This window comes from Mustela lutreola, chromosome 13 (assembly GCF_030435805.1).
Source record: "Mustela lutreola isolate mMusLut2 chromosome 13, mMusLut2.pri, whole genome shotgun sequence".
In the NCBI taxonomy this organism is placed as follows: Eukaryota; Metazoa; Chordata; class Mammalia; order Carnivora; family Mustelidae; genus Mustela; species Mustela lutreola.
Window position 1 is genome coordinate 10,464,224 of NC_081302.1, and position 24,290 is coordinate 10,488,513.

General features: G+C 50.1%; 1 protein-coding gene across 5 annotated transcripts in view; it reads left to right on the forward strand.

Annotated features, from left to right (window-relative positions):
• The first annotated feature begins 846 nt into the window (after positions 1 to 846).
• TMTC4 (transmembrane O-mannosyltransferase targeting cadherins 4) overlaps positions 847 to 24,290 on the forward strand; it is a 63,803-nt gene continuing 40,359 nt past the window's right edge. For 2 of the 5 annotated variants that reach the window (XM_059143902.1, XM_059143901.1), the window contains exons 1-5: positions 952 to 1,095; positions 6,565 to 6,780; positions 11,113 to 11,228; positions 12,338 to 12,554; positions 19,295 to 19,382. In XM_059143902.1, coding sequence (XP_058999885.1) covers positions 6,619 to 6,780; positions 11,113 to 11,228; positions 12,338 to 12,554; positions 19,295 to 19,382 — 583 coding nt within the window. In that variant the 5' untranslated portion in view covers positions 952 to 1,095; positions 6,565 to 6,618. Of the gene's footprint in view, positions 1,096 to 6,564; positions 6,781 to 8,190; positions 8,380 to 11,112; positions 11,229 to 12,337; positions 12,555 to 19,294; positions 19,383 to 24,290 lie in introns of those variants that run through there. The other 3 variants (XM_059143900.1, XM_059143904.1, XM_059143903.1) reach the window with 3 other exon arrangements.

Below are 24,290 nucleotides of genomic sequence, written 5' to 3' on the forward strand. Positions count from 1 at the left end.
GGGAGGGACTGATCTCAGAGTGGACTCTGTGATACTGGGGGGGGGGGGGGGGGATGGAGGGTGGAATCAGGGCTTTAGGGGAGTTTGAGTGTTACGGAGGCGGAAAGTGGAAAAGGATTTCTCTCTTTTTGTAGAGGCAGCAAAGTCATCTCCGGACACGGGCGTTACTGGCGGCTGCAGAGGCAATCCGACTGGGAGTGAAAGTTTCGGACAAAGTGACGACCGGTGTGATGGCCGCCTGAATGTCGCCTGGCCCGGTGTAGGGCGCCGGCGGGGTTCGTGCGTCCGCAGGGGAAGGAGGACCCGAGCCGAGGAAGAGGACCGGTTGGTAAGAGGCGGCAGGGCCGCGGCTGGAGGGACGCGGCTTCCGCTCCGTTCCGAGAGGCACCGAGGGGACTGGAGACAACCCCTCCCAGACAGGAAGAAGTCAGGCAGGCGGCCTGGATCAGGCACCCAGATCAGCACAGCTCCTCCCGGGGCGGAAGAGTCGGGAAGGTTCTCCTCCCGCTCCCGCTCCCGCTCCCGCGGCGACGCGCAGCCCCTCCGCGGAGCGCCGCCGACCGCGCGAGGAGCGCAAGGCAGAGCCCGGGGCAGGGTCCAGCGCCCGCCGCCCGCAGGAGGCCGGCCGCCCGGCCCGCAGCCCGCCCTCCGCCCCGGGGGCCACGCTGGGGCCGCCCCTTCCCGCCGGGCCTGGCCCGGCCTCCGCGCCCAGAAGTCGCTTCCTGCACTCCCGCCGCCGCCGTCGGTCCCTGCGCCTCTCTCGCCGCCGACTAGCGCCCTCTGGCCCGACGTCACCGGCGCGTCCGCCAATGAGCTGAAGAGGAACGGGCTGCGGCGCGAAAGTGACCGCAGGAGCAGCCAATGGCCGCGAGGAGAGGGCGGGCGCAGGCGGGAGAGAGATCGGGGGCGCCCGCGCGCGTGGGGAGCTGCGGGCGGTGCGGGCGGCGCGCGGCGCAGGAGGGAGGGGGCGCGGCGGGGGGGCGGGGGCGCGGCGCGGGCGGCCCCTCCCCCTGCCCAGCTCCGGGCGGGCGCCGAGAGCGGCCGGAGTTTCCGCGCCCGGGAGGGAGATGCGGCCGCCGCTCGGGCTCCTTGCAGGTAACGCGCGGGGCGGCCCCTGCAGGGCCGAGCGGCAGAGCGTGCGGCGAGGCGAGCGGAGTTGAGCGCGGAGCGGTCGCGGGGGTCCCCGCTCTTGCCGCGCCCCGAGCCCCGCGGGCCGGCTGGGGCCCGGCGGCGGTGCTGCCGGGAGTTGGCTCCAGGACCTGGGCTGCGGCCGGGGCCGGGGTCACGGGGGACACGAGCCTCGAGCGCCGTGCGCCCCGGTGGAAGCTGCACGCGGGACAATGGGCGCGGCGTGGAGGGTGCGCGCTCCGCCCGCCCGGACCCCGGACCCCTGCGCCCCTTGCGCCCCTTCCGCCCCGGGCGGTGGTCACCGCCGCCACCCCTGTCTGCCCCCACTGCGCGGGCGCTCCGTCGCCCCGGGGCGCACCAGGCGCCTGCGGCGCGTCCCCGGAGCGGCCACCTGGCCGCGGGGCCCCGCGCCTGGCCGCCAGCTGGCCGCGGCGCCGGCGATGGCTGGGCACAGCCGGGCCTCTTGGCCGCCTGCCCTGGGTTAAAGGCGGGTCCCCTGCAGCGCCGCCAGCGCCAGCTCCTCCGCGCTGCCTGCCGAGCGCGGCGGCGGGAGAGCCGCGTGCCACCGGCCGGGGTGCCCGGGGCCGCCGAGCTGTCACTTCCCCGCGCGGGTCTGGAGTTTAGGGAAGCCGAGCAGGTGGCGCAGCCGCCGCCTCACCTCCTGCGAACTCCGCGGGGCTTCTGGTCTTGTTGATGTTTTGACTGTGGGCTGTGTGTGTGTGTGTGTGTGTGTGTGTTTCTTTTTCTTTCTTTCTTTCCTTTTTTTAAACCACACACAAAAGAAGGGAGGAGTTAGGGGGAAAAAAAAAAATCAAGCCAGTGCGCTGTGAATCATCACTATTATCTCTGGAAGAGAAGATGGATGGGAGAATTCCTTGAGGAACGATTACAGTAACGACTGACTGGATCCCCTCTCTGTCCCCTCTCCCGGCAGTCCTGACCATGCCTGGCACACCCCCAGATGGACGTGGGGTGAAGTGATGCCGGCTGACTTCGATGGGAAAATGGCTACAAGCTAGCAAGCTGGAAACTTTCTGGGACAGTGTAACTGGGAATGTCGAACCACACGCAGTCATTCTTGCTGTAAACCGGCATGGCTCTCTCCTGGTAGTGAATTAAAAAGAGATACTTCGAGTAGCCTTTTTTCCCCCCAGATCTGCCTGGCAGAGGAGGGCGGTGGAGAGGACAGGCTCGCATACCTTGAGGGCCCCAAGAGAGAAGGGGCCCGTTCAAGCACCCAAGATGCTGGGTCAGAAATGATGAGTGTACTTTACTCAGATTTCCAGAAGCACTGTCTCATCTCAGCCTGGCAGAGGGCAGCTTGCATTTGGAGGGATTGTTACTGATGAGGTAGAAAGGTGGGCCAGAGGCCAGCAGGCACTTCCACGCGTGTGGAGGAATATTCTGTAGGAGATCGCTGGTGCTCATGTTTCTGGGTGAACCTTTTAGCTTTAGTCGTACCTTTCTTGCCTGCAATCCAAGGCGGCTGTGTCACCTGTCACTGGGTCCCCAGGGTTCATAGCTCTGTTTGACTTTTGTTTGGGGAGTAGGGTCCTTGTTTGAGGTCTTTTTAACCATTGATGGTGGTTTGATTTGTTTTAACCCTGACAGTAGAGGCTTCATATTAGAAGTTTTGCAAAACTGAGAATAAAGAGCCTTTTGCTTTGTTCCAAATTCAATTACTTCGAGGGCCAGTTAGTTCTGAACGGTCCAAAATGAGCACAGGACTCAGGGGTCAGAGCGACGGCTCTATGCCTGGTCAGACCCTCTGTGGACAGAGCCTGGGGTCTCAATGAGGCTCCCTTCCTTTCACTTCCTATGGTGAATTTACCATCAAGCCATGCGCCAGAGCCAGGGCTCCCTGGCAGTACTCCTGGAGGACAGGAAGGGGACAGTGCAGTCCAGGACCCGTCAAGAGAAAAAGAGAATGTGTGCCTTCCTCTTTCATGGCCTGCTCACCGAAGAGGTGGAGGGGCGGTCCATCTGTCTCCACTACTTCATTTTAGCAGAGCTTCTCTTGAGCACCAAACCCGGCTAGAAGCATCCCAGAACGAGGCCAGTTCACATTGGAGGAAGTGAGGTTGGGAGCACGGTCCCTGTTTTACACTGGATATACACCAACCAAGTACACAGTGCTCTGGGCCCAACCAAAGAACGGCACCCTTTTCTCAGTGATACCAGGACACCGGATGGGCTACTGCTGGCCTGGGTTAGGAACCCCATCCCAGGAATAAAGAATTGATGGCCCCATCGGCGTTCCCCAGATGAGAGATCAGGACCAGGCACTGGGAACCGGTTTCTCCAAAATAGTAACAATAATGGGAACTAAATGTTTTCATACATTCTGTCCTGTAATCCTTATGACAACCTCCCGAAGTATGCGGTGGTACCCTGTTGTGCCGATGAGGAACCGATCCTCAAGTTATCAAAGGTAGCAAGTCCAAGTCTGCCTGCCTTCAGAGCCCATGCTCTTAACCCCTGGGTGATATCCTGAGAGCTTTGCATAGGTTCCTAGCACTTTGGAGCTTTTATTGCATTTGCTAATCCACAGTATTTTCTGAACTATCCCAGTGTATACATTAGTCATCATAGCTTCAATGAAAAGGGCATTTTTTTAGTATTTTACGGTACAGCAAAGTGGGGAGAACCTCGGCGACTTGAGAGAGAAGCTACATTAGGAGCAAGGAGGCCAGGAGAAAAGATTAAGGTAGAGGGTGAGGAATGGGGCAGACTTAAGGTTCCCTGATGTCCCTGCAATAAAAAGGGAGATCATTCTGCAATTGACTCAGCCATCCTGGTGATGCTCCAGGAGCCCGGGCCCAGCGCACCAGGGCACTGCTGATGTTCGGGTCCGCAGTCTGCTTTCCGTACATCTTGGCTGTCACTGGAGTACCAAAATGATTCACCTGTATTACAAATACTCCGAAATGAAAAGTGGGCCAGGACAGTGCATTTAAGAGCACAGGTTCTCTCTTGTTTCGGTATTCTTTTGTGAATAATATTCAACTATGTGGGCCTAAGACAGGTAACATCAAGACCAGCTCTGTGACCTTTCATCAGCTCCCAGCAGCTCTTGTGCATTTAAAACTGATGTGTTTTCGGGCACCTGGGTGGTTCAGGCAGTTAAGCATCCAACTCATGACACAGCTCTAGGTCCTGATCTCAGGGTTATGAGTTCAAGCCCTGCCACTGGTGCTCAATAGACCCTTACTTAAAACAACAACAAGAACTGATGTATTATCCTCTACATTAATTTTCCAAATCTAAGCACACTTTTATTCCCTCTGTGTTAAGTCGTGGTATCTTTCTAAACGGCATGGTCTTTGTGATTTTTCTTTTTTCACATTTTTGTTTGTTTTGCTTTGCTTTTTTAATAGCAGTTCCTTTAGCTGAAATGTAGACACCCCGGTAGGGGCCTGCATGGTGACCTGTGTTGAATTCTCCACTGTCACTTGGGTATCACCAGTGGTCTGTCCTTCCAGTGGAAGAGAGAAAGGCAGCAGATAGTCGCTGGACTGTTTCCCCCCCAGCATTTGCTGAGAGTGTGGGTTACGTTAGGTAGGAGAAGCTCGAGAGACCCGCAGTGAGAGAGATGCAGAGCCTTACCGGGTTGTAACCTGGACCTCTTTCTGGCGCCGGGAAAGGGCAATGTTGTCAGAGGATGATGTGTCCCATCGACTGTTGGATCTTTCTCCACATTCGCTCAGAGGAAAGCCTATAGAAAAGATGCCTGTGACCTCGGGTGGCCTGTTTGGCTGACTTCTTATTGATTCCATCGTCTGGGTATTCCCTTGGAGGCCTGGAAGCAAATACATCTAATCTGCCTTCCCAGCCAAGGGCTCTGGGATTCTCTTCCATGTTAGCATGAAAGGACTGGAGGGCCAGGTCCCATCCTAGTGCAGACAATAAGCCAAAATGCTAAAGGGGATTTTAAGAAATGGTTCTGTGCCTGTGCTTTTTCCCTTTTTAAAGAAAGTGCTTATAATCATAGCTACCTCCCCTGAGCATTCATTAAAGCCAAGCAGCAGTTCTAAGCACTTTAGATGGGTATTTTGTTTAATGGCCACCACGTAAGGGAGAACAGTTTTCCCCATTGTAGAGGTTAGGAAACAGGCCAGAGAGGTTAAGTAATTTTTCCAAAGTAACACAGGATTGGAACCTGAGCAGTGTGAGCCAAACAGAACACTGGTAAATACAAACAAAGCACCTGCTGAGGGTGTAGGGGGATAGGGACAGATCAAATGTGACTTGCAGGGTAGTTTGAAATTCAGGCAAGTTCCAAGGCAGGAAGCTCTCAGGCAGCTGTCACCACTGGGAAGTTCTTATGCTTTGCTGAGTGGCACAGGAAGTGGACTCCAAAAGTCTAAGGACAGGTGACAAGCACAAGACCATAGAACTAATAAATGGCAAGACGGAGAGACAGCCCTTTCTGACTTAAACATTTTGTCTGTTTGGGAAAAAAGTTAAAACATAAGAGTGTGTTCTTAACTTGACTCTTTCATCAACATTGAAGGTCATAGCCTTACCTGGACTAGCTTCCCCCCCTTCTCCTTTAAGACTCAGTTCAGGGCTTTCTGGACTAAGGTATTGTCCTTAAGTGTTCTCTCCTTCCTGTCTGTATGTGAACCTCTCACCTGGCCTTCGATCCTGGGCCTGCCTCGTCATCTGTGTTAAAACTCCTCTCTCTGAATTTTCACCTGACATCAATGTCTGTAACTTGAGAGACTGTAAGCTCTTTCAGAATAGGACCATGTTTGGGACGCCTGGGTAGCTCAGTGGGTTAAGCCTCCGCCTTCAGCTCAGGTCATGATTTCAGGGTCCTGGGATCGAGTCCCACATCGGGTTCTGTGCTCAGTGAGGAGCCTGCTTCCCCTCTCTCTCTGCCCGTCTCTCTGCCTACTTGTGATTTCTCTCTCTCTGTCAAATAAATAAAAATCTTTAAAAAAAAAAAAAGAATAGGAGCATGTTTATACCCTAACACATGCACACGCACACACACACAAACACACAATGCACTAAGACCCAACAAGGAGTATTTATTGATTTCTCTTGATTGGAAGAAGCAACATGGCAACTTTTTTTTTTTTAAACTGGTATAAACTGGTTCAAGGACTATAAAAACAATTTGTGTTATGGGGTTGATATATACAGGATTCCCCCAAATCAGTGTTTCTTTCCTCAAGATAATCCAACATCAGAAACCCAAGGGCTTCTGGTCTCATAAATTGCAGATGGGCCCAGGAGAGTTTACATGTGTCCCAGGTGACTCTACTGCCCACAGAAAACCACAACTTGAAGTTTCCAACGATTGCATCCTATAAACTCGCAGCATCGATGGCCGTGTAGTTCTTACTCACTTAAGGGGCATGTGTCCACTGTGCAAACATTCCTAACAGTGTGTTTATGAATATTTGTGTCTTGTCATTTTTCTTGTAGATTTCTAACCAGCATAATGCTGGAGCGAGAGGCTGGCAGCCGGCAGTTTGCACAATGGCCGAGCTGGACGCGGATTTGGACCACATCCTTCCATCTCCGGTTCTTCCGCCTTTCTGGGCTAAGTTAGTGGTGGGATGTGTTTCCCTCGTGTGTTTCGCGCGTAGCTACGATGGAGATTTTGTCTTTGATGATTCAGAAGCTATTGTTAACAATAAGGTTTGTATCATAACTCCTTTTTGGGAAACTTCTGTTAATTAACCATTTGCCTGTTTCTCATTAATAATCAAAGTTTGCGTTGAGTAATTCTGTGTTAAACTTTGCTTCCGCGTTTGCCTGGGCCCCAGTAGAGTTCTAGATTTCTCACCTGCCTGGTCATATCTCCCCAATTTAGGGTCTCTTTTATTGTAGGAAGCAGGGTCTCCAACCACCGTCTGACCTCAAGCTGTACCTTCCCCACGTGCCCTGTGCAGGGCCCTAGTCTACACGTGTATCAGAGAGACCATTTCTCTCAGATTACAAGGCAAGGAAGGGTGTTGCAAGGCATTGCAGACTAAGTATTTCAGGTTTTATGACAGATTTGCAGAATTCTAGGCCACAGCTGTTCTCCCCGCCCCGCTAACCCCAATATGCATTGGCTGCCGTGATGGGCAAGTCTGCTCACCTGCAATGAGGTGTGTCCTTAGCAGCAGGCAGCGAGTTGGCGCCTTCTTTGTCCTTCGCAGGCAGCCGCTGGAGGAGGAGTGTGCTGTCCGCGGAAGCTGCGGTTCCTGCTCATTTCTCACTGGGAGACTCAGATTTGCTGACTTTGCAAAATCCCAGCTAGTTTTGCTCACCAGTGGGTGCTGTATCAGTGCAGGAAAAATGATCCACTCTTTCACTAGCTAGAGATAGGGAAGATGAAGTAGGTTGGGGGGAAAAGAAGAAAAAGATTCAAGGGAACTCAAAGAAAATCAGACTGAGAAACTTGGACGTAGGGAGAGCCCAGAGGAGAAAGAATGCGGACAGGGCACCAATTAGAGTCTCTGTGACAACGCAGTCACTCAACCGATGCTTTATGTGTGTGCTTTAAGCAGGGAAGAGAACCTGGAGGGATATACTGATCTCTTTCTCTCGGGTAGATGCAACTGTCCCAACTCTTCGCAACACTGTGGTTGAATGCTCTTAAAATCGCTCTTAAAAAAGAATCCAGGGATGCCTGGGAGGCCCAGTCAGTTAGGCGGCTGCCTCTGGCTCAGGTCATGACCCCAGCCTCCTGGGATCGAGTCCCGCATCGGGCTCCTCGTTCAGGGGGAGCCTGCTTCTCCCTCTGCCTGCTCTGCCTGCTGCTCCTCTCCCGTTCCCCCTGCTTGCGTTCGTCTCTCAGCTGTGTCTCTGTCAAATAAATAAAGATTTTTTTAAAAAAATCCATCAAGTCATGGATGCTTCCAAATGAGAAAAAGAAAGTCATTTTCATATTGAAAATGTTGAGAACAATTCTCTGTGGCCAACACGTGTTCTGTGGGGCGAGGGCGGGTTAGGACTGGGGGCGCCTCGAGCAGGTTTTGTGTTTGTAACATACCGTCTCTACTTGATTTTCTCTCTTGATGACACGGACTACAGCGTCCTTGATGTTTGCTTTTAATCCAGGATCTTCCCTGGTCATTTCCCTCCGGTTCACCCCGAAGTCACCGCAGCGTTCCCTTCTTTTTGAAACCGTGCTTAAAGGCAAGAGTAGCGACGTCTGTAGCTCTCAGCAACCATGTCACATCGGTGGCTTCGTCGGTCCTTGTCTTTTATGAGAATATGACTGAATTTTAACGCCCATTCTTCATTTCGGTGAGAGTTTCTTGACTTCTACTTTGACAAAGTGGGGGCTGCCCAGTGTCCCCTGAGGCCGTATGTCAAAGAGCCCTGATGGACAAGGAGGGTGAAGACTCGGGCTCGGTTGCGCGGGGATGCCCGGGCCTGCGGTCGTCATTCTTCTTCCTGCCTGGGTTAAGGCAGACGAAGCCGTTCCGTGGCTCGGCGGCGGCACATTGTCCCGGCCGTGCTCTCTACAGCATCACACTGCGCCCCTTTGTTAGCTCGCGGGCCCTCCTTTCTCCCTCTCCTCTCTAATGAGAGGCTCCGCTCTGCTCGTTGGCACGGTGCCCGCAGTCATGGGAAACAGGCTGTTCCGGGTTGTCGTGGTGTTAAACCGCTTTCCAGATGCTTCCTTGTAGTGTGGCGTCGCCCCGTTTTCCTCGAGATGAGGGTTTTCTTTGAGACAGTGGCGCGAGCAGGAAGTTCAGGCACACGTCTTTCCCGTAAATCATCGGAGGAAAAACTGACCTTTCTTTCCCTAAGTGCCTGCTGTATGGAGGCTCCACCTAATCAAATATTTAGAGCTTTGCTGGTGTCCGGGTTCTGCTCGAATAGAGGGAAAGAGCCTCCGCCCAGCTCCTTCACAAGGAAGCGGGTCCTTCTGGACCGTGCAAAAGAAGGTGGGCTTCCAGCTTCGGAACCGAGCCCACCGAATGAGCGGGCAGTTCCAAGATCGTCGTGAAATACCCAACCGACCCTCAGAAGAGGGGACAGTACGCTCAAGGGCTCTGAAGCTGACACACAAGGGAGGGGAAAATTCACCCTCAGAGTAGGTATCAGGTGACCAGCTTTGCCTCTGTCACCCAACCGCAAGCCTGGCCCTTTGAGTCAGTAGGCGCTGAGGTCGCGAATCCTTCCCGAGCTCCCCCACGGGCTGCAGACACCGGTTGCTCTTTCAGGCCGGCCAGGTTAGATGTATTTCTTTTTTCTTTTTCTTTTTTTTTAAGATTTTATTTATTTATTTGACAGAGAGAGATCACAAATAGGCAGAGAGGCAGGAAGGGAAGCAGGCTCCCCGCTGAGCAGAGAGCCCGATGCAGGGCTCGATCCCAGGACCCTGAGATCATGACCTGAGCCGACAGCAGAGGCTTTAACCCACTGAGCCACCCGGGCGCCCCTGGTTGGATGTATTTCTGCCTGAGGTTTTCCCCACCTTGGGTGTCAGAAGCTGCAGGGACTGTCCGGGCTGGATGCGGACCCCCCTGTGGGACTCAGGGGCTAGTCCTGCAAAGAGGGGTGGGCAGGCTCTGCACGGTGTCCAGCGGTGTGATTTGTGGGTGTGCTTCTGGCCACAGCACCCCAAACCCGGGAGCCCCCTGGGAGTCTGGGAGTCTCGCCCTCTTCTTAAAGCATTCCTTTTTTTTTTTTTTTTTTTTTGCTTATGTTAATCAGAGTTGATTCTGGTTCATGCAATGGAGAGCCTTGATGGAAACGCTGTGCTTAGCATGTCATAATTGCTAGTCCCTAAAATATTCCTGTTTAATTATGCTTTTAAAGAGAATATTAACCTTCACTTTTGTTGCTTACTCTATAGTGTGTGTCTGCCCCTTCTTGTTAGACACAGTTTAAGCAATTTCATTTTACATCTATTGTTTTGGAGATTTTATTTATTTATTTATTTGAGAGAAAGGGAGAGAGCATGAGTCGGGGGAGGAGCAGAGAGAGAAGAACAGCAGACTCCACGCTGAGCCCGGAGCCAGACGCGGGGCTCGATCTCACAACCCTGAGATCAGGACCTGAGCCAAAATCGAGAGTTGGACTCTTAGCTGACTGAGCCACCCAGGCACCCCTAGTTTTACATTTAAATGCTTCTTTAAAAGATGCATTTTTAAACATCTATAGTATAGGACCAAATTAAATTACCTTAATAGTAAGGTAGCTATCGTTTTTTAATATTCAGTGATTTTTATCTTGAAAAATTACATGGAAGTTCTTTTATCTTTAACTTTCCTGTTTGGCTCATGATCAAAAATAATGTATGCTCGTCCACTCATGTTTTCACTAGGCTAATTTAGAGAAATTATCATATGAATATGAAAGGACTATGCACATTCAACATAGATTAAGCACCTTCTGTATACTCCCCACCTACGGATGTGGCCCAGGCCTCCTTGACCCTTAGTCCAGTGGGGCAGTGTGCCAGGCACTGTAAGGCCAGGGGCGAGATGCCTAGAGACCTCTGGAAGGGGAACAGTGTCCGCTGAGGAAGGTCACAGATAGTTAAGACATGAAGGATTAAGGTTAAGATGTGAAGGTTAGGGTGGGAGGAACCGGGCTGTGAAGAGCTGAGGGGTAACTGGTGGACACCTGCGCGTGCCCAGACTTTGGGATGGGCGGCAGCAGGTGCTGAGTGGGGTTGGGACAAAGGTCAGACCCTGAGGGAGATGAGCAGGCAGAGCACCCTGGGCTGGGACATCCACATCCGGGCGAGGCTCTGCCGGGAAGGGCGGCAGCTACCGTAGTGCTTGAAGCAGGATAGGGCAGGTGACCCCAGTTTGCGTCTGGGAGGGATCAGCCTGGGAAGTGTGTCCCAGGGCCCAGTGGACCCGCGGGGAAGCCTGGCGGTGTGGTAGGTGAGAGATCAGGGGAGATGGAGCAGAGCGGCACGCGGAGCTCCGGGGAAGAGCTCACGGTGAGGCCGAGACCCGGGCTGGGGGAGGGGCCGGGACGCCTTCGTTGAGGACGCCTTCTGCTGCCTTCCCGCAGGACCTCCGCGCCGAGACGCCCCTCGGGGACCTGTGGCATCATGACTTCTGGGGCAGCAGGCTGAGCAGCAACACCAGCCACAAGTCCTACCGTCCCCTGACCGTCCTGACTTTCAGGTGAGGCGTGACCGCGCGGGCGGGGCGGGCCGCTGGGCCAGGCTCCCTGGGCTGAGCCTCCGGGTGGCGGGAGGAGCGCCAGTGGATCCTGGGGGACAACATGGTCTCACTCCTACGGGCTCCGAGAAGAACGTGCTAATCCCAGCTGTTAGGAATAGGTCCGGGGAAGGTGGAGAGAATGCGGGTGAGGACACCTGACTCCAGGGCTGGCTTTGCCAGTGCGGATCCTGGGAGTGGAAGGATACGGAGGAGATGCGCAAAGGCCCCTGTGCGAGGATGACGAGCCAACTCGGGCAGCGTTCCGTATTTTGCACATTCCTTGGAGGTGGGGCCTTTGCTGGGCAACACTGGAGAAACCATGTGTCAAGGCAGCCGGTGGCGTCTGATGCCATTGTGGGGGTTTTCCACTACGAAATAATAAGGTAAAAACCTTCCTACTGTTTCCGACTGTTATCAAGTTAGTGTGCGGAAACAAAATCAAGCTAAAAACACTCTCACCCCCCTCCCCATTCGCGGGGAGGTAGATGTATTCAGCTCACCAAACCTCCCATTCCGAGCTGTTTCTCGGGAGCAGGAGGCACGTGGGAACGGGCCTCTGGGAAGCAGAGAAATGATCAGTGGAGCTGCTGGCCGGTGGGCAGCAGGCAGGAGTAAGAGTCCCCGACCACAGGCGTGTGTTTTGTTGGGTGGAAGGCTGATGGAGGAACGATCAAGGAGTACCTGTGTTTTTGGACAAGCAAGTTTCGGGACTATCTTAAACCCAGGTCCCTGGGGGGAGCCAGGAGGAATGTGTGCTATGTTACCTCGTCTTGGCCTGCAGTCTTGCCTTTTAGCGCTTAAAAAATCCGTCCAGCTTTCCTTTTACTTTTCCTCTCCATGTTATCTCCTGCTCCTCTGAGATGCTCTCGGCCTCCACTTTTCCCCCTGCAGTTAATTATGCTCTCACCTTTTCTTCAACCTTCCTCACTTGATAGGCATTTTTTATCTTGCTTTCAACAAACTTCCTCTTCTCCCTGGAATACTGTTACTCACCAGCCTTCTTCTTCGGGTGGTTTGTGTTTCCTCTGGCATGCCTCTGCGCATCTGGTGTGAACCCCCTTCACTTACAGGATCAACTACTATCTGTCTGGAGGCTTCCACCCCATGAGTTTCCACGTGACCAACATCCTCCTGCACGGGGGCATCTCCGTCCTCATGCTGGACGTCTTCTCCGTGCTGCTCGGCGGCCTGCAGTACACCAGTAGAGGCCGGCGGTTGAACCTGGCCCCCAGGTCGTCCCTGCTGGCTGCTCTGCTCTTCGCCACGCATCCGGTGCACACGGAGTGTGTAAGTAGTGTCCGTCCGTCCGTCTGGGGCATCTGTCCTTGGGTGAGGACAAGGAGCCTGTCACATGTTGGTTCATTCCCGCAAACAAGCTTCCTTTGAAGAGTCTCATTCAGTAGAAAGGATACGAGGCTACATCCTGCCCCACACTTGAAATGGTTATTTGTGGACCCAACAGGTCTCTCTCACGAAAAATGCCGAGTCCCAAGGGGGTGGGGGGGCGTTGAGGACTTCGTCATCACCATATGACGTGAACTCTGGTGATGCTTCCCATCTCCCTTGTATGACCATCCTGGAAAGCGTAAATGGTGACTATTGCCCGGTTTGGGGTCTAAAGGGTCTTCGGCAAAGTGTCGGACTTAATTTCCCTACCTTCGCATGAGTTGTCTAGGAATAGAACTGACAATCTCACACCGAGGAGAGGCCCGCACACTTTGATTTGCGCTGGGAAGGTGTGGGTCCCACCCCGCGCTGGGTGGTGGTCAGGAGCTCTCCCAACTTCCTTCCTCTCTTCTTTGCCGTCTGCATTCCTCTCTTCCCCTTGGAAGATTTGGCCCAAGAAGCCCAGGTTGCCCAGCGGATGGGGCACAGGGTCCTAACCTGCTGTCCTGCGGGCCACGTCTTTATTCCACGGAGCTGCCGCTGAATGTATTTGGCGCATATTGTACTGGATTGCACTAGATCTGTGGGCATTTCAAATGAAAGCCTGCATGTTTGCTAAGTAAAAGATTCAATTTTAGCCATTCATTCTGTGAACATGAGGTACCCAGAATAAAATACTACATATTTCTTATTTCTTCTCTGCAACAGATTTCTGGATTTCGTGTGTATTTAAATCCCCCCCATTTAACCAAATGTATTGAGCATCTTGATGTGAATTTCAAAATATTGAACAGAATTCCTGTCTTTAGCGTCTGCTTTTATTAAACTCTGTTTTTTGGTATTAAGGGGATTGTGCAGAGTTGTTATCACAACCTTCTCCGAGCATCTTCTCACTTGAAACCTTTTAAAAAAAAATTCTCATGTTTTACTTTCGCAAATTCAGAGGACTGACAATCTGGAAACTGCTGTTAAAGATTGATTGTAGACTATTTATATATGACTGTGACCAAATTAGAATTTGTTTCCACGTGAGTCCTCCTTACGGCTTAAGTATTTGTTGGGACGCAGAAATAGTGCACACGATCAGAAATAAAGGAATTTCTGGCAAAAGTACTGATTTACAGTTTTGGTCCTCATCTGATTTAGTGTGATCTTTTTTTTTTTTTTTTTGATTTTTTTTTTTTAATTTATTTGACAGACAGAGATCACAGGTAGACAGAGAGGCAGGCAGAGAGAGAGGAAGGAAAGCAGGCTCCCTGCTGAGCAGAGAGCCCGATGCGGGGCTCGATCCCAGAACCCTGGGATCATGACCCAAGCCGAAAGCAGAGGCTTTAACCCACTGAGCCACCCAGGTGCCCCTGATTTAGTGTGATCTTAAAGCAAAATGAAATAGTTGAATTATTAACCAAAGAAATGTTTCTAAAATTCTGATTTATTTTTCTAAGTCAGTTTTGTTGTTTTGGATTTTTTTTTTTATTTAAATTTTATTTATTTATTTAATTTTTTTTTTTTAGTGTTCCAAAATTCATTGTTTATGCTCCACACCCAGTGCTCCATGCAATACCTGCCCTCCATAATATCCACCACCAGGCTCACCCAACCCCCCATCCCCCTCCCCTCCAAACAGCTCAGCTTGTTTCTCAGAGTCCACAGTCTCTCATGGTTCATCTCCCTCTCCAATTTCGCCCAACTCACTTCTCCTCTCCATCTACCCATGTCCTCTGTGTTATTCCTTATGCTCCACAAGTAAGTGAAACCATATGATAATTGACTCTCTCTGCTTGACTTATTTCACTCAGCATAATCTCCTCCAGTCCTGTCCATGTTGATACAAAAATTGGGCATTCATCCTTTCTGATGGATATAAATGTTGAGAAGTTAGTTTCTAGAAAAGTTTGAAAAGCCAGCAAGTATAACTAGATGTGTGCACACACACCCATGCCCCAGTTAATGCAGTCTGGGAACATATGAACCCTAAAATTCTACATTTGAAATATTTAAAAAGAAGCCAAGGAAATTCTCGCTGTAGGAGAGAAGGGAAAACTTGAGAGAAATCTCTTCATGTCATGTACCCTTCTATTCCATCAGTCATTGAAACTCAAATTGTAAGAAAAAATTATGGATGATTAAAAATCAGCATTCTTTTTTTTTTTTTTTTGAGATTTTAATTATTTGAGAGAGAGTGAGCGCACGAGCAGGGGGAGAGGGAGAAGCAGACTCCCCTCTGAGTGGGGAGCCCAACGCAGGGCTCAGTCCTAGGACCCTGAAACCATGACCTGAGCAAGGTCAGAGCTTAACTGATTGAGCCACCCAAGTACCCCCAAGTTAACATTCTTAAATAATTTGCATGTTCACCATTCATTGTTCTGGCAAAGAGGGAGTGTTCAGTTTCCTCCTAGCTCACCCCCTTGTAATGCCCCATTCTCCATGTAACCCAGCTTTAGAAATAAGCAAAAAGCAGGACCCACGGAGTTAGGTGGAAGGAGCGAGCCCTCTGAAGGCCCCCCAGCCCCGCGGAGGGGGAGGAGCCCTGGGCCGCGGACTCTGGACCAGGGCTCTCCATGCCGCCCCCACACTGAACGGTGATCTAGGATGGGGACTGGGGTTGGATGGTTATTGTGCTTCTCTTTACATTTATTAACGGAGAGCCGTGGCAGCGGGGGCCTGTCCAGGTTTTAGTAATATAAATTTCTTTGTATTAAATTCATGTGTCTTGTGTGTTTACACCTTCTTGATATTAGCATTGAGAATGTTTTCGTCCACTGCATCTAAGAACCTGAATTTCCCAGTCTTCTAGGGTGTCTAGCCCCCCACCCTGCCCATTATTAAGGGGGTCCCGGGATTTGGGACTTGCCACTTTAAAACTGGGACAGTCCCAGGCAAACCGTGGTGCGTTGGTCAGTCTTCCCAACTCCCGGTCCCCAGTGGGTGATGAAATATTTATAATTAGTGTTTTTTGCTTTTCAACTGACATGAATGTCTCTCATTTTCAAGTATACCACCCCAAATCATCCTGGGGTACTTGTAGGCCTATAAGCCTAGGCATTAGGGGAGCGAGGAGAGCTAAGGGAGGGGTTGCCTGGCCCTTTGTCTGCGGCCATCAGGATGGAGACCCCAAGGACACCAGTGCCACCATAGGTTTTCCTTCTCCTCAGAGTATTGGTAGGGATTTCGGGTTGCCTGGATTTGGTATCAAAGAGGGAAATGCAGGCCTCCATAGGGGTTCCGTCTGTGCACAACCCAGAGTTCACACTGAAGGCATCAGCTGGGGAAGCACCCCCCCTTTCCCTTCCTCTCATTCCTTCTTGACACCCGGATGCAGTTTGTTCCTAGGCGGAACACCACTACCGGCTCTATGGCTTTGAGGGAATTGCGGCGATTTCTCTAGAACACCTGAATATGAGCATTAACGGTTACCTCTGTAGGGGTAGAAACATTTTCCCTTCTTCCGTCCTAGGTTCTTCGGCTGGCCTCGTAATTAAATTGACATAAGACAGGTTAACGGGAGAAAAAATTAATTTCTGGAGCCCCATAAAAATTGAGATTCAAAGAAGTGTCCAAAGCCAGGCACGTTTTCTAATGTGCAAAGAATTGTCAGGACAAGGGTTTGGGCTTGGGGTAGTGAATTAGTGAAGTAACAAGGGTTGTTTATATGGCTTTCTCAGGCCCTAAACTCCCTGCTTCTGGGGATGAGGCTACCTTCTACCCTTCTGATGGAGGGAGGGTGTTTGTCGTGGGAGAGATTTGTTTCCTGCTTTGGGGGACAAAGGATGGTCAGATCATCCTTCTGAGAAACTGACTGTTTTCTCAAGTACCTTTAATTCAAAATAATCAATATGCAAAGTGGCGTATCTGAGGATGGCAGAGTCTGCTCCCTTTCATTTGTAAAAAAAAAAAAAAAAAAAAAAAAAAATAGCCTACAAAGGCTACTGTAAAGACCTCTGCCTAGAAATACATACTATGCAAATATCAGAAAAGAAAATAAAGTCTCTGTGTAGTCTTGCCCATTCCCCAAACAAGTGGACTCAGTACTTCCGTGGACAGCCCTTAAAAATGTTTTATGTTTTTTTTTTTCTGGGAAGTCACTTTTTAATCATGATGTCGAAAATTCTTTGTAAGGGCTAAAAACTCTTTTTGCTTTAAAACATTTGCCATACATCTAAAAATTTGTTTCTCTTTATGTCCGATAATGTCGCATACATTGCATAAGGACTTGGAAGTATTTTCACCAATTAGCCAAAGAACATTTGTTTAGAAATAAGCTTATTCTGGCGGTGCCTGGGTGACTCAGCCGAGTGTCTGACTCTTGGTTTCGGCTCCGGTTGTGATCTCAGGGTCCCTGTGATCGAGCCCCACATCGGGCTCTGCGCTCAGTGTGGAGTCTGCTTGAGATTCTCTCTCCCTCCCCCTTTGATCCACACCCCTGCCACACACCACACATGCACACACATGCATGCTCTCTCTCCCTCTAAAATAAATAAATATAAATCTTTAAAAAAAAATAAGTTTATCATGTTTGACATTCATTTTAGTGCCAGTCTTTAAATATATTCTAGCTGCCTAGGTAACAGGTGGTTTAGGCTGGTGTTTTGGGCCCCATCCCTAATATTTACCCAAACACTTCCCTCCCCTCACTCATTTCAGTAAACCTTGTTCTCTGACCCCTCACCACCCCACCCCTGCTTCTCCTGAGCCCCTGGCTTGAGGGACCCCTTTGGATGAGCTTCTCTGCCTGGGTTCGGATTACTCTGTGCTCTGCAAGGGTTTGAGATTCAAGGTCATCCTCAGGCTCTGTAGCTAGGCTCAGATGTAAGATGTCCTAGCGGGGGAGCCCAGGGGACCAGCGGTTCCCTATGTCACTCACCACAGTGCTCTGGAGCCCATACCCGCGTCTGGCCCTGAGCTCCTGTGCTGTTCCTTTCTGCTCCCAGTGCTCAAGGAAGCGCGGTCAGGATTCCCGCAGGGAACTCACAGTGAGCCCATGCCTGCTACGTGCCAGGGGCCACTCCTGAGTGCCAGGTGCTGCTCACTTTACCTGCAGTCCCGTTTTCTCGGGTGCCTGACTGAGTGAGCCGTGGGCTACAGTGTTCAGGGACTCTCATCACGTGTTCACTGCACTCACGGAGTCATGGTATGTTTACCCCTCCGGCATATTGGCATGCTTAGTTCGGATCTGTGGAACCTTTGTCTGTCCCTAGCTTCCTTCTTCGGAGGTTTTTTCCTTGTGGGTGGCATTCACAGGCTGGATTCATCAGCTCCTTCAATCTTAACGGTCATGGGACACCTTGCATGGTCATATGCGCTGCTGTCAGAAATGAGCGATCAGAATGGATAATCACCTCCAGCGTTTTACAGCTAGCCAGGGTAGCGGGAAATCGTCGCTCAAAGGCATTCTCTTTAGCCACTGCTTGTCCACAACAGTTGAGAATCGAATATAAATATAGAAATTTTCATGTGAACTGTATTATTCTGTTACCTCCATTATAGCTTAGTCTTTATTCTGTCCCACATTTCATGTCCTTTAAGAAAAGATCAACGTGGGGCACCTGGGTGGCTCAGAGGGTTAAGCCTCTGCTTTCACTCAGGTCATGATCTCGGGGTCCTGGGATCGATCCCCGCATCGGGCTCTCTGCTCAGCAGGGAGCCCAACTTCCCACCCCACCTCTGCCTGCCTCTCTGCCTACTTGTGATCTCTTTCTCTCTCTGTTAAATAAATAAAAAATCTTAAAAAAAAAAAAAAAAAAGATAAACTTACCAGCCATTGGAGTAATACCTACAGAATCCCAGGAACACAGGACGTGGCACGTGTCACATCCAAGTGCTGGTTAGCAAAGTGTGCCACGTAAGCCAGACCCACACTCCTGAATGGGATTCTCAGTCTTTCTCTGCCAGGAGATGTTTGGAGAACAGTTACCAGATGTGACGTGAGACACAGATTTTACATTGCTTTGTCATCACTAAGGTAAAGAAGCTATCACTAAGGTAAAGAAGAATTAAGGTAAAAAAGTTATCACTAAGGTAAAAAAGGAAAGGGCAGACGTGGCAGAAAGAAATGGGAGACACTTTATTCTATCTTCATCTTCCTTCTCAGTCATGTGTGAAGCGTTCTGCTTTCCAGGTTAAGCCCCCCACAAATCGGTTTTGGTCTTGAAAGGAGCAACAGTGACAGGGGTGGCTCTGCATGGTTGAACCTGTACCTTTTTCTCTTTGCCTGGTAACTTTTCACATTTCTTTCCCACCTTTCCTGCATGTTTCTGGTCAAATTTTCTTTGCTCAGTATTCTACCCTTCAAGCTTCTAGCATTTTCTGTTGAAATCCACTTGGGGGACATCAGCACCAGTGTCTGGGCTCTAGGGTGCAGGGTGCTGTGGTAGGGCTCCTGCTCCCAGAACAGGCAGCAGTGCAGTCCTGTCCATCCCACTGTCTCGGAAGCAGCTAACCCAAGTCTCAGTCCAAAGAGGAAAAAGAAAAACCAATTGGAAGATAAGACCACAGGACTGTTGCACAGTTATTTTAATAGATGGCAGAATCTAGTATGGTTTTTGCCTTTCGTTTCTAAGAAATCTGTTATGTTTCCTAAGTTTAGGATTTAAAAATTTTTTTTTTTCATGTAAATCTTTTTTTCTTCTCTTTCTTTCAAGGTTGCTGGTGTTGTCGGCCGTGCAGATCTCCTGGGGGCCCTGTTCTTTCTGTTATCTTTCCTGGGCTACTGTAAAGCGTTTAGAGAAAGTAAGCATGATGTTTACCTTCTTAATTTTGAGATGGGAAATTATCTATGTATATAATTTTATCATTTTAAGAGAATGTTGGCCAAAAGGTTTCTCTTCAGATACATGTTTACTCTGTTGCGTTTTTGATAATACAAAGTTCATACATTAGCATTCACACGGGAGCCTTCCAGGGTGGTGAGACCAGGAGTTTTTAAGGTTTCGTAAAGCAGCTGTGATCAATTTTTGTCATTATATTTGCAGCAAAATTGCAGGGGGAGAAACACTTTTGTTTACTATTCTTTATTAAAACCTCTCCGTGAGGGAAATAGAAAAAAGTCTAAAATGAACGAATAGCGATGGGTATGGACGTGGATTATGAAATTCTTGGTTTTGTCATTGGCGTGGTATTAATCCGTACAAAGAAAGTCCTTGTTGCTGGAGTTGCAACGGCTCATTGAGTGTGTGTGTCGGGGCGTGGGGTGTGGAGGAATGGCCCGGAGCGGCCCAGCAAGTGCGTTGACGGAGATGCAGCAGAATCCCCGTGGGACTCTGCTCGGTGCATGGATTCCAGTCAGCCCCAACTCAAGTCAGCCCTTTCAGTCGCTTTATTGTAGACACTGGATGCGAGGAATTCAGCGTACATACCTGTCATGCCTGTGAGCTCCTGCAGAAGTTCTACATTCAGTTTCTGTTATCTGAGGAATCAGAAGCGTGTGGACTACAGAGCTCTACTCGTACCTCGCAGTCAGTGATTTCCGTTTGGGGGAGAGGCAAGTGGGGTGACTTCTTCTGGAATGTTGGAGTGGAGCCTTTTAAACAGGAGTGTGTGGACCTTGGCCTGCTTGAGGCTTTTCTAGAGTTTCTCAAAGCTCAGGTGTGCTCTAGGCTGCCAGGCCTTTCATAGGATTGTCGTATACTAATATATGTACTTTGGTTTTTTCCATAAATAATCTCTAATTGATGCTGAAGAGCAGACTGCTCATTCCGAATTCTGTGCTGGGGTCGATGAAGCGGAAATCTCAGGGTTAGTAAACAGAGGGACCCAGAGGCCAAGTCCAACCCGCTACCCCTTCGCATGTGGCCTGCAAGCTAAGAATGAGTTGTTTTTTCCAAATACGCATTGAGCCATTACTACTTAATTTAATGATCACTGCAGCAAATTTTAATAATGATTTTTACATGTTTTTTTACCGTTATAAAAACGGGGCAGTTTCTTTTTCTCCCATAATTCAATTTCCACAATACCTCGCAACCCTGAGTATTACAAAAGAAAGTAAGAAAAAAAATCACATTTTATAGATCTTAAATTCATCTTCAGCATTTAGCTCAAAGATTTCATCATCCTCAGGAAATGGTTCTCCTACCAAACTCGTCCGCTAAAAGTTCTATCCCAGGGGTGGGAAGACTGTCTTCGCTAGCCCATGGTCATTCTTTTCTCGCTTTCCCTAGCCAGGCAGGGTTGAGCGGCCTCCAGTGGAAGGCTCAGACTGGGCAGAGGAGGGACACAGGGTCTCATTCTCCCCAGCCCGAGAGGACCCCTGAAGTCTGATGGGGGATCCGACCTGGAGAGCCTTGAGGGAAGGGTCCAGGCTCTGGATTCGGTCAGAGTCTGCACTGGAAGAGCAGGAGGGGGAACACGGGCCACTCTCGTGGCACTTGTGTGTCTTTTTGTGAGCTTTCTTCATGTTCTTCCCCATCTTCTTGTCTGTCACCATTCCTGGTCCTCCTGTGCCGTGTGCCGAGGGATTCACAGGAGGCAGTCCGGGAGCAGGGCGGGGGTGAGGACCGCGGGGCTGGCATCCTGGATACCCTAGTTGTGGCACCAGAACGGGAGCCACTGGCGGAGCTGCAAAGAGGCGCGGGTGGGCAGGGTGGGAGCCGCCGGGGCTGGGCCGCGGCCACCGGGCGTGGGGATTCTGCACATCCCACTGTTTCCCAGGCCTGCGCTTGACTCCTCCTCAGCTCCCTGATTTTCCACACTTTTAAATGGTTGGGAAATAAAAAACGATAATAACATTTTGTGACATACAAAAACTTACATGAATTTCAGATCCCAGGGTCTGTCCATGAAGTGTTGAGAAACAGGCACACCCGTTTCTTGCCACGTTGTCTGGGCCGCTGCGCCCTGCCACGGCGGAGTTTCGCAGCGTCCACTCGGGCCCGCTGGCTTCAAAGCCTGAGACGCTTCCTGCCATGTCCTTTGCAAGGTTCGCCAGGCTCTGAGATAGGTGATTCCCAGGGTAGTTGTCACCGGCTGAGGGGTTCCAGAACTTTTTTCTGGATTGACTGTTAGGGGTTTCCAGCAGTTTTTACTTAGGAACGTAGAAGACTTTGCTGTTAATGTAATAGTTGCCATTTCTTGACCATCTACTGGCACACAGGTACGCAGGTGTCTCTATTTTTTCTCATTTAATTATGGAACAATCTCTAAAGTAGGTGGAGTTATTTTCCCATTTTCCCGATGTAGGACTCGCAGTTGCAGTAACTTTGGGGGGCTCACATAGTTGTTTATAGCAGAACTGGGTTCACACTGGAATCTAACTCTCTGGATTCTAACTCATTTCAAAGCCAAGGCCAACCGCCTTGTGCTGTTCTCCTTCCCTGTCCTCATTGGTCCGATGAGGCAAAGCTTTTCAAAACCATCGTTACCAATAACCAGGAGGGGGGGCACCTGTGTGGCTCGTCGGGTGGGCATCCGACTCTTGCTTTCATCTCGGGTCACGATCTCAAGGTCATGAGATGGAGCCTCATGTGGGGAGTCTTCGGGGAGTCTCGCTCCCTCGCCTCCCTCCACCTCCCCCCGCACGCGCTCGCTCGCTCTCCCTCTCCCTCTCTCTCTCTCTCTCTCTCTCTCAAATAAATAAATAAACAAACCAGGAGACACACTCAATTCTGTTAACAAGTTGTTAAAAGATTAGGCATGATAATGTCATCACAGGTGTATTTTTAAAACAATCCTTTTCTCTTGGAGACACGGGCTGAAGTAGTTACAGATGAAATGGAATAACATCTGGGATTTGCTTCCGAGGAATCTGAAGAGGAGGCAGGAAGCATGTTGCCAGACTTGCCAGAAGTCAGTAATTATTTAAGCTAAGTTAGGCGACATAAAAGTCACTATAGCGGCATTTCCCCCTTATTTTTATTGTGGTAAAATATACTGAACATAAAAGTGCCCATTTTTACCATTTTTCAGTGTACCAGTTGAGCGCACTAAATACATTCCCCTCGTTCTGTAGCTGTCACCTCTGTCCACGTCCAGAACTTGTTCATCTTGAAAAACTGAAACTCTGTACCCATGAAACAGTGACTCCCCATCTCCCCTCCCCTAGCCCCTGGCGACAACCAGTCTGCCTTCTGTCCAGAATGTGACTGTTCTAGGTACCTCCTGTAAGTGGAATCACACAGAAGTTGTCCTTTTCTGTCTGGTTTATTTCACCGAGCGCAACAGCCTCAAGGTTCTCGATGCTGTAGCGTGTGTCAGAATTTCTGTCAAGGCTGAATAATTCTACTACCGCATCTCATTTTTCTGTTTATCTGTCGGTGGGCTTGTGGATTGTTGCGGCTACTTTTGGCTACTGTGACTAATGCTGCTTCGAACATTGGTGTACCCAATAGGCTTCCTTTTAATCCTTAGTTTTTTTCCTACGAAAAGATTCAGGCAGGGTTGTAAACTCTTCTAGCACAGACTGTGTTGTTTGGATGTTCTAGGTATTTATAGTTATCTACCTTGAACGTCCATCTAGAAACTGTCCATAGTTTCCGGGGGTGGACTGGGGAGGGCCTGTGAGGTTTTTCATTCACGGTGGCCCCTCCCTCCCATCCTGCACAGGCTGGACATGGGGCAGATTGTCTTGGAGCACCTGTGCTCTCAAACCAACGGCTCTGCTAAGACACATACCAAGGGTGACCCCAGTGGCCCCAGACGATACCAGACTCCCTCAGAAGTTGGTTACACCCAGCCACACGCTGCACCCCCTTTTGTTACCATTATTTTTTCATACTGAGATGAAACCATCAATTTCCTTCTGACTCCCTGTGTTTCTGATACAGCAGAGAGGTTGGGGACAGCTCAATAGAACAGCTTCCAGGACAGAGAATTTTGGTGGTGACTTTTCTTCCTGGAGACTGAAAGCAAACTTAGCAAGTGGGCGTGTCCACCTCTTCCTGGGTTGAGACCTCCCTACCTGTCATGATCATAAAATTCCTGAGGACACATGGCCCCAGGGATCTGGTGGGGGAGGAGGGGGGATGGAGGAGTGCACCTGTCCTAGCCTCGGAGCACATTCGGCACCATCAAGTGGCTCTTCCGTGAGACTGGATCTGAGTGGGAGCAGGAGAAGGGGTTGGGGGTCCATTACTACTCACTGTTGTTTTGGGTTTTTTTTTTTAAATTTTATTTATTTGAGAGAGAAAGAGAAACAGCAGCAGGGAGGGGGAGAGAGAAAATCGGGTTCCCCGCTAAGCAGGGACAACCCCCAGCCCCGCCGATGCGGGACTCGATCCCAGGACCCTGGGATCATGACCTGAGCTGAAGGCAGGTGATTAACCCACTGAGCCAGCCAGGCGCCCCTACTAATCACTCTTTTGCTTGTTACAGATGGTGCTACCTCATGTTCTTCAATGGGCAGATCTGAATTTGCAATTACAGAGGATAATAGTTTATCAGTTCTATTTTTCTGAAAGAAAATTAGAAATTAAATCCGTTGGCCTTTCCCCAAGACAACTCTGAAGTTTCATGAAGAATCATTTTATTAATTTTAACACATCCTTCCCTTAAAGAATCTATTCCTTGTTCTGAATGCATGTCAAAGACATCAGAAGTGTTTTCTGAAGAAAATCCTCCATGTTGATAGATTTAACATGTGGGACATATAATTTAGGAGATAGAATAAAACTTCTCACTACTTCTAAAGATTACTTTGGTGAA